This window comes from Hyaena hyaena, unplaced genomic scaffold, assembly GCF_003009895.1.
Source record: "Hyaena hyaena isolate Hyena2069 unplaced genomic scaffold, ASM300989v1 scaffold_19, whole genome shotgun sequence".
NCBI classification, from domain to species: Eukaryota; Metazoa; Chordata; class Mammalia; order Carnivora; family Hyaenidae; genus Hyaena; species Hyaena hyaena.
In genome coordinates this window covers 6,261,398-6,271,412 of record NW_024080651.1, presented here as the reverse complement: position 1 = coordinate 6,271,412, position 10,015 = coordinate 6,261,398, and the positions used below count along the sequence as shown (strand labels likewise).

General features: G+C 39.8%; 1 protein-coding gene across 1 annotated transcript in view; it reads left to right on the top strand.

The window, feature by feature from the left end:
• The first annotated feature begins 1,772 nt into the window (after positions 1 to 1,772).
• Positions 1,773 to 10,015, top strand: part of LOC120227861 (solute carrier family 5 member 4) — a 46,683-nt gene continuing 38,440 nt past the window's right edge. Inside the window, exons 1-5 of the mRNA XM_039225900.1 lie at positions 1,773 to 1,907; positions 2,699 to 2,770; positions 4,916 to 5,020; positions 7,030 to 7,089; positions 8,668 to 8,772. Of these exons, the coding sequence (XP_039081831.1) occupies positions 1,773 to 1,907; positions 2,699 to 2,770; positions 4,916 to 5,020; positions 7,030 to 7,089; positions 8,668 to 8,772 (477 nt within the window). The remainder of the gene's footprint in view (positions 1,908 to 2,698; positions 2,771 to 4,915; positions 5,021 to 7,029; positions 7,090 to 8,667; positions 8,773 to 10,015) is intronic.

Here is a 10,015-nt window from a genome sequence, read left to right as displayed (position 1 = left end):
ACAGCATGAGGAGGGGAGGGTCAGAGAGAGAGGGAGTCACAGACTCTGAAACAGGCTCCAGGCTCTGAGCTGGCAGTCAGCACAGAGCCCGACGCGGGGCTCGAACCCACGAACCGCAAGATCATGACCTAAGCAAAAGTCGGACGCTTAACCGACTAAGCCACCCAGGCGCCCCAGGATGGTTATAATTTTAAAAACCGAAAATAACAAGTGTTGGTGAGCTTACATAGAAATTGGGAATCTTGTGCATTGCTGTTGGGAAAGTAAAATGATGTGTAAAAAAAGCGTGGTCGTTCCTTAAAATGTTAAATATAGAATTATCCTAAAACCTAGCGATTCTACTTCTAGGTGTGTACTCAAAAGAATTGGATGTAGGCACTCAAACCGATACTTGTATACCAATGTTCATAGCAGTAGTATTCACAATAGCTAAAAGGTGCAAATAACACAAATGTTCATTAACAGATAAATGGATAAACAAAATGTGATATATCCATGTGATGGAATATTATTCAGCTTTGCAAAAGAATGCAGTGCTGATACATGCTACAACACGGATGAATCTTGAAAACATTAAGCTAAGCAAAATAAGGCCAAAACATAAAGGCAAATATTATGGGATTCCATTTATCTGAGGTACCTAGAATAGGCTAATCCAAAGAGACAGAAAGTAAAATAGAGGTTACCAGAGGCTGGGAATAGGAAGGAACGAGTTTTATTTATTAGGTGCTAAACTTCTGTTAGGGATGATGACAAAGTTCTGAAAATGATGGTGGTGATGGTTGCACAATGTTGAGAATGTACTTAACACCACTGAATAATACACTTAAAATATGACAACAATGGGGACCCCTGGATGGCTCAGTCGATGGAGAATGTGACTCTTGATCTCAGGGTTGTGAGTTAAAGCCCCACATTTGGCATCAAGCTTACTTTTTAAAAATGGCAACAATGGCAAATTTTATATTATGTATATTTTACCACATTATATTACAAAAAAATATGGAGGGGAAAAATAAAATAATTTATTTTTAACTTTAGGCAATCAATACGGTCCTGGTTCACCAGATAAACAAAATGTAGTATATACATGCAATGGAATATTATTCAGCCTTGAGGAAGAATTAATTAGAAATACAAATCACTATCACTTGCTTTTAGGTTGATTCACTCACTGTGAAAACCGGCCCAGCCCCACAACAGCCCTGCTTGTAGAGCCACCTCTCTTTCCTGCATGGGCTACCATGATCCTAATTTGTCATATAAACCCCACTTAGATTACCTGTTCCAAAGAAATATGAAGCTTTGAAACCCATGAAATGCACAATTAACTTCATTTTCAAGGGATATAATTCCTTGATCAGGAATCATCTGTTTCATGAAAGACTCTCACCCCCTGTCCCTCTTGGCTCTTTTCTTGACCCTTCACCTTGTCCTTCTTCTTTCCTTGTCCCTTTCATCTCTCCTTAATCCTCACTCAACCTAGTCAAATTTTAAAAACCCATCTTTCCTCTCAGTGAACTCCTCACTCTTTACCTGCAATTCTTATCCCATTTCTTATCATTCACTGCTCATTTTCACTCTCCATAAGTCATAAGTCAAAATTGACTGCTGGAAGACCAGGGTCTCAGAGTTTCAAATAAGAGGTTTAAAGGTTTCAATGCCCTGGAGTTGGCTCTGATAAGTGCCCCACCTGCTCAAGGCTGATTATTAACCCAGAGCTTATATAAAAAAAGGGCCATCCCTAGGATGGGAAAGCACCATCTGCAGCCATGGCCAGCACATTAAGCCCCAGCACCGTGACTGGAACCCTGAGCCCTCCTGAAATGTCAGAGCGTATCCGAAATGCTGCTGACATCTCTGTCATTGTCATCTATTTCATGGTGGTGATGGCTGTTGGACTGTGGGTATGTAGGAGTCCAAAGGGGTGTTCAGGGTGGTTACCAAGCTTGGGGTTAAAATGTCTGAAGGAGGGAAGGGTGTGGTATGACAAAGTGACAAAGCTGAGAAAATACTAATAGCTGTCAGACTTCATTATCTTTCTCTCAGAACCATTGTCTTGTGTGTGACATAACTAATGTTTACCCAGTTGATTTATTCTCCTACCAATCCCATCATTTGAACAGAGCCAGCAGTGAGAACTTCAGCTATTTTCTGTTTGGCATGTCCAGCCAAAGACCTTATTCTTTATGCCAAAATATGTTATTTTCATTATCTCACATCTTTTATTTTCCTTTGTTTGATGTTCATTTTTTCAAATTTTTATTTAAACTCTAGTTATAGCTAACTATAACATCTAGTGTAATACTGGATTCAGGAGTAGAATTTTGCTCACTTTCGAAATGAGTCAGTTGGATGATTAATTCACTTACACTCATTCTTCTTAGTAATGAATGTAAGGTTGCAAATTTACTTCCAAGCACAGATTTAGTGATATCTCACACTGTTTTTGTAAATGAAAATAAACAGAAGTTGAGGACAGAAGTTGAGGAATATGATTTATTAAAGTCCCTCCATTTCTGTGAAACTATGATTTTGAAGTTCTTTTAAAGTTGATGCTATATCACAGATTCTAGGAAAATGTTTCTCTTTAAGAGTGCTGAAAAAGTGACAACTATGAACATTCTGACCAGAGTATCTGTAACATCTTGGGTGAATTGCAGTGGTTTGACTCTCACATGTCTTCCCTTCTGCTTAGGCAATGCTGAAGACCAACAGGGGCACTGTTGGAGGCTTCTTCTTGGCTGGTCGAGATATGACCTGGTGGCCGGTGAGTGGGTCAGATATAAATTTCCTGCCTGTGTGTACCTAGGAGTAAATAAAAAGACATTGGGAATGCTGATAGTTTTCTGATGTGCATTGGTTGCCTACTTGCTGGTGTCTCTTCCTAAATTCCTGACCCCAGGGTTCTATTCTGTCATTCCAGTAAATGATAGTATGTCACCTATTATAAGAGAAAGTATAGTGTGGCATTTGAGAAGATTCAGTTAAGCTCTGTGTCATATTTGTTTTCCCCAGTCCTCATCAAGAATATTCTACCTTGGGCTCCTTACCATCCCCAGAAGATTCCATCTTTGCTCCCAATCCTGAACTAGTGCTGCCCCTCTTGTTTAGATGAACATCCCCCTCTCTGTTCTCCTCCTTCAACACCCAGCTCAAGTCATGCTTCATCCAAGAAGTCTCACTCTGCATTCCAGCCTGACTGTCTAGTCTTTATAATCCATGCAGTTATAATAGTAGATGTGTGTGTTCTCTGTGATAATGTGTATGGTGATACCTCTTTGACTCTTGTCCAGTTCATCTCTTCCTTTCTGGGTTTTTATGTCTTTCTGGCTTTTTATGTCTGGCCTCCTTGACAAGAGTCCCATTGCACCAAAGAATGCATCTTCTCTGAATCCATACTGTGTCAGCAGTCAGTTGGGTATACAGTGGGGGCTCAGTACATTCTTCCTTCATGGGTCTGCTGACTAAATAGTATGAATGGAAGTGGAGACTGGGAAATAACCTGGCCACAATGGTTGAAGCAGACCACCTCCAAGCTTGACATAGATTTTAATTGAAGTGACCAGGGGTGCCTGGGTGGCTCAGTCGGTTAAGCGTCCGACTTCGGCTCAGGTCATGATCTCTCGGTTCATAGGTTTGAGCCCTGCATCAGGCTCTGTGCTGACAGCCAGCTCAGAGCCTGGAGTCTGCTTCAGATTCTGTGTCTCCCACTCTCTCTGACCCTCCCTTGCTCACACTGTCTCTCTCTCTCTCCCCCTCAGAAATTAAAAAAAAAAAAAATTTAAAAAAATAATTGGAGTGTCCAACCAAACATTGTCTTCTTAGGACTGTTTGTGAGAAACATTCAAGGCTCAACCAAGCCCATAGCTAAAAATGAGTTCATTTCCAACCCCTGGCTCCAAACGTCTGAATAGAAAAGATGGCTGAAAGGATGGAAATGGAAGAATGGGCATTGCAGTAGCCCTACACCCCAATTGTGCCTTGTAAGAACAAGAGCTTATCCCTGCCTACTCAAGAAATTTCTCTTGAAATTTTTTCACTTTGAGACTTAAGAGCAGTTGACAATGTGATAGAAAAGGAGGTGGATGAGAAAAGAGTCCTAGGGCCAAAATTATGAATAGGAACTTCTTCCTACCCAACTTTGCAGTCCTTGAGGAAGACTGAAGGGGACGACGGGAGCTCTGGAAGTTCCTGGCCAAGGACAGGCTCAACCCAGAGCCCCCAGGTAGATAAATTAATGTTCCCCTAAGGTAGGCATCAGCAAGCTTCTCCATAAAGTGCCAGACTGTAACTTTTAATTTATGATCCATACAGTCCATTGCAACCATACAACTCTGCAGTTGTAGCACAGAAGAAGCCATAGTGAATATCTAAAACCAACAAGCATAATTGTTATCCAATAAAACTATTTGTGAACACTGAAACTTGAATTTCATATAATTTCACATATCACAAAATATTAGTCTTCCTTATATTTTTTAACCATTCAAAAATATTTTCAAAAATTCTTAGCTTACCAACCACACAAAAACTAGTGACTGGTTGGATTTAGCCCACAGGACTCCTACCTTAAAATGGTGTCATGGAAATATCTGTGGGGAGCCTGGGTGACTCAGTTGGTTAAGCATCCGATTTCAGCTCAGGTCATGATCTCTCAGTTCATGAGTTCGAGCCCCGAGTCAGGCTCTGTGCTGACAGCTCAGAGCCTGTAGTCTCTTTTGGATTCTGTGTCTCCCTCTCTCTCTCCCCCTCCCCTGCTCATGCTCCCTCCCTACTCTCTCTCTCTCTCTCTCTGAAAAGAAATAAACATCAAAAAATTTTTTAAAAAGAAGTATCTCAACATTTACTTGCTTTAAAGAAATCTGATTTGGGTCTTTTAACTCTGATCCTAGTCTGTTCCCTTGGATTGCAGATGGGTGCCTCTCTCTTCGCCAGTAACATTGGCAGTGGCCACTTTGTGGGGCTGGCAGGGACGGGAGCAGCTTCGGGAATCGCCACTGCAACATTTGAATGGAATGTAAGTGACATCATAGGCTCTTTCCTTTAAATCCAAACTCTGTTCCGGTATGTTCTTCTGGGAGTCTGTATAAGGTAAATCCTTCTTTGATTGATTTCTATTTTTCCTTCTAACTGATCCCTTGTTTGAAACTCAGAGCCTTCCCTGTGTGGCCCCATTCTGCATGCTTGGGCCATTCCAGTCTCACTCCCTATTTCTGAGATTTTGCTCAAACAGTATTCCCAGCAGGAATGTCACTTCTATATTATTCAATATCTCCTTGGTCACTTTAGCTCTCACTTGTCTCTTTCTTCCCTTAGCTATTACACTATGTGTCCGACTCTGAGTTAGATGTAGAGAATAAAAACATGTAAAAGCAATGATCCCTTCTTTTGAGAAGCTTATATCCCATTGGTAGAGACAGATACACATTCACTATGGTGTAGGAAGTACAAGGAGAGCAGCACACATGGAGTACTGGGAGAACTCACACGGGCCAGGGGGGGAGGGGGGGCATCTATCCTAAATGAAGGATGAGGCTTGGCACATGTCATGGGAGATTCCTGGAGCTGGTGCTCATCTATTTGGGTAGATGAATAGGAATTGACCAAATGAGACTTGGCTAATGAAGTGAGAGCAGAGTAAGGAGTGAATGGTTTAAAGAGAGTAGATAGAATATACAAGACTTTGTGATTTAGTTCCTAATTGTCCTACTGCCATTTCACCAGTAGAAGTTGTGCCCCTGAATTAGACACTAAGTCTTTTAAAGACAAGGACCAATTCCTCTCATATCATTATATCACCCCATCATCTAGCACTTGGCTGGACACATGCATTAATATTTATTGAGTTGCCTGAGCTTTTTCTGTTCTTATATCATTTCTTGTGTTGGAAGTATGTATTATGCATTTCAGTCAGAGGAAGATGCTTATGTGGAATAAAGTCAGATCACAGTGAACGTATAAACAGACCATGCCTGGATGGACTCAGGAAATGACCTTGAGTCATCCAAAAATACCTGTACCCATCCCTTGTTGAAGATTTTCCCCTTAGCTTTGCTTTAGTAGTATCATGGACTCCAGAATGAACCCAGTCTCCAGACATGCCCTATGGCCCATGTTTTGTTTTGATAGTGCCATAAACTGAACAACATGCTCTATGGCCCCAGTGGGTGTGATGATCAGGTTGCCAAGGGTCTAACTCTTTTAGCTTGTGACCTTGGGCTCTCTTAATCTCTGTGAGGCTCAGGTTCCCCCTCCATAAAACAGGAATAATGATTATCTTATCTGCCTCAACTGGTTGTTATGAGGAGAACACAAATGATATATGTGAAAATTCCGTATATATTAATATTAATGCAAGATTATACTATTATCATTATTATATGTAGCAAAACTTCAGAGATAGTGGGAATATTCTTCTATCACTAAATTGCTTTCTCATCGCTTTGTCACTCTGTATATAATTTCTCCCATTTAAGAATTATTCCTGTTGGGGTTGCCTGGGTGACTCAGTTAGTTGAGCATCTGACTCTTGATTTCAGCTCAGGTCATGATCCTAGGGCCATGGGATCAAGCCTCACATTGGGCTCCAAGCTAAGCATGGAGCCTGCTTAAAATTCTCTCTCTCCCTCTCCCTCTCTACCTCTCTCCTCCACTCTCTCTCTCTCTCTCTCTCCCTCTCCCACCCTGCCTCTCTCCCCCACTCTGTCTCTCTCTAAATAATAATAATAATAATAATAATAATAATAATAAATTTAAATAAAATAAAAACTATTTTTTAAAAAGAATTACTCATATTGGCAAAAATAGTATGAACTTCCTGGGTCCAGCTGCACTCAGATCTCTTATCTTCTGTATGTGAATCACAGAAATAGAGGGAAAGAATCTGTAGCTGTCTTGGGCTCATAATTGGTTTAGTGAGACAGGATCAATGCAAACTTATTTTATTTTCAGATTTAGAGGTCATGAAGTGATAAGTCCCATGAGCCAAGCCCCTCAAACTTCACACTCTTTTCTGGGATTTTGTAGGCTTTGCTGCTGTTGCTCGTTCTAGGATGGTTCTTTGTTCCCATATACATCAAGGCAGGGGTGAGTATATGCAGGTGTTCTCAGTACATCTGTCAGGCATTCATTTATTCACTCATTCTTTCTGCTCAGTCATGAAACTGGGTAATATCACTTGTCCCAAGATCTCTAGGCTTAAATTTACATAAATCCACTAAATGTTATCAGATTGTTCTTGAAAATGGCTGCAGTCATCTGCCCTCTTGCCTATGACTATTGTGAAGGTTCCCATTTTTCCACATCCTCACCAACACATGACATTTTTGTACATTCTAGTTTTTGCCGTTTTGAGATTTGTAGTTTCTTTCTTTAATTAGGAGTGGGATATACCACATCTATGTGAGTTCCCCTTCAGCCCAAGTATCACCAACCACTGCTCTGCCTCTCCGAGCCTACCTCCCACATTTATTCTTCTGCTGGTGGTTTTCAGACCATGGGGTGCTTTTTCCTGAAATAATTCCTGGGATGAAGGTGTTCAGGGGGCAAGCCTTCTGGCTCATACCTCTGCAGGTCACCATATATTCTCCCTTTGCTCATCCTGGGTCCCTTCTAGCACCAGGCTTGAACAATTCCTGTTGCAGGATGCTCTTCCTTAGTGCAAGGACCAATGCCACAGAACTCATTCACATGTTTTTGGATGTGGTTTACCATATTTAAGGGGCTTCCACACAGTTTCTGAGCCACTAAGAGTTACCCTTTTTGCCTTTGTTATTATATAATCATTTATTTAACATTATTTTATATTGGGGAAGATTAAATCATAAGTTTAATCTGCTACGAAAAAAACTAGAAAGCTGCACTTTTTATACTACACATCACATAGTTAAGCTCATATTTCAGTAATGATAACCTCAGATTTTTTTTTCTAAGTAGAGATTTAATATAACTCTCTTCTTCTCAATAAACATAATCATATAAATATATACCCAAATAGAGGTGGATTGGAGATGGGCTAGATGGGCGATGGGTGGTAAAGAGGGTACTTGTGATGAACAATGGGTGTTGTATGTAAGGAATAGAATCACTGAATTCTATTCCTGAAACCAATATTGCACCGTATGTTAACTAAAACTTAAATTTAAAAAATATATATGTATGCATATATATATATATACCCAAATATATATTTGCAATTTGTTTCATTATCAATTTATTATGTGACCATTAATTGTGGTTCATTATTTTTAAGTAATATTATTTTTATTGGCTTGCAACATTATTAGTGAAAATAATAAAAATTTTTGTTGAACATCTACCATGCATTTGGTTGGTGGTGTGGTGTTTTACACTTACCTTCATATTAAATCCCCACTTTATAGATGAGAAAAAAGAAGTCCAGAGAAACTGTCAATTTCCAAATGTCATACTTGTAGTAAATGTCAGATCTGGGAATGAATCCTAAGATTGTCTGATTCCAATGCCTGTGTTTATTCCAAGCTTGCTGCTCTCCCAGGAGACTGTGTTTTTCTCACCTGTGTATTCCTAAGGTACACAGTTCCACAGTTACAGATGTGCAGGTGCACATAAGTGCTTAGTAAGTGTTGAATAATCTGAATGTGCTGGGCTCTGAAGGTGTATCCCTGTTGATGTCTGTCTCTGCAGGTAATGACTATGCCAGAATATCTGAGGAAGAGGTTTGGTGGGAAACGACTCCAGATCTACCTCTCTGTCCTCTCCCTCTTCATCTGTGTGGCTTTGAGAATCTCGGTGAGTTCAGTGCTCCTGGCATTTTCACTTCTTGCAATTACCTTGGTGAGGATAGAATACTAGAATCAGAGAAATGGGATTATAGACTACTGACAGCCCTGACAGGTATGCCTATATGGATATCTTAAACTACCTAGGGCCTTTCTACTAAGTGATTTTAGAAACGCTGAATTTAATTACAAGTCATGAGAGGCTCCAGAGTGTAAACCCACCTTTTCATTATGAATATGAAAAAACAATGTACAGGAGGAACAAAATGTTTCATGCAAGTAACACAGTTATTTAGTAGTAGAAAAGAGGATTCTCTAGTCCCCTGCCTTTTCATACACAATAACCTCTTTTACATTTATGTTTTCATTTCATTGATTATTTGGCACATGAACCAGAAGGAAACTGCTTTCTGTTATTATAATAACTTCTTAAATTTACTGTTTTCTCTAAGACTGCCTTGTAGCACAGATGTCACAAATAAGTGTTAGAAGAATTCTAAAGTTTTTAGAAAGTTAAATTCCTTGCAGAAAATCATTGAGGAGAAAAGAAAAAAATATGAAGATTCAGCAGCAACATATGTAGAAAACAAAGAAAGAGTAACATTTGATCCTCATGTATTGATGACTAATGAAATCATTTTCTCTAAGTTTATAGTCTAGGCAGGTCATGAGAGAAGACGCTGAAGTGCATTTTTGTTTTTCTGTTGAGTCATTCTTGTAAGTAAACCAGCTTCTCTGATTAGATGGCATGAGCTTCTTAATGCAACGTGAGAATTTTCCAGTGCTCACTGTATATTGTTGAATATCTGTACTAGGGGGTAATAAAGATTCTTGTGCACCAGGAGTTCACTATATGGCTAAGAATATAAGAATTATAGGGACATCTGGATGGCTCAGTCAGTTAAGTGACTGACTTTTTATCTCAGCTCATGTATTGATCTCAGAACTGTAAGTTCAGACCCCACATTGGGCTCCATACTGGGCATGAAACCCACTTAAAAAAAAAATATATATATATATATATATGAATTATACACATGAAATCATTAGCACTTTATGACAATATGTGAAAATATATTAAGATGTGAACTGGAAGAGACTATGTGGACAAGCATAGGAGACATTCTAGGGACACCCAGGAAAGGGAGTGGTCCCTGCTTGGTGGAAATGGAGACATGGTGGGAGTGGTGGTGAGTGCTTAAACAAGTGCTCAAGATAAGAAACTTAAGAAGGCCAAGCAAAGCAGAGGAGTC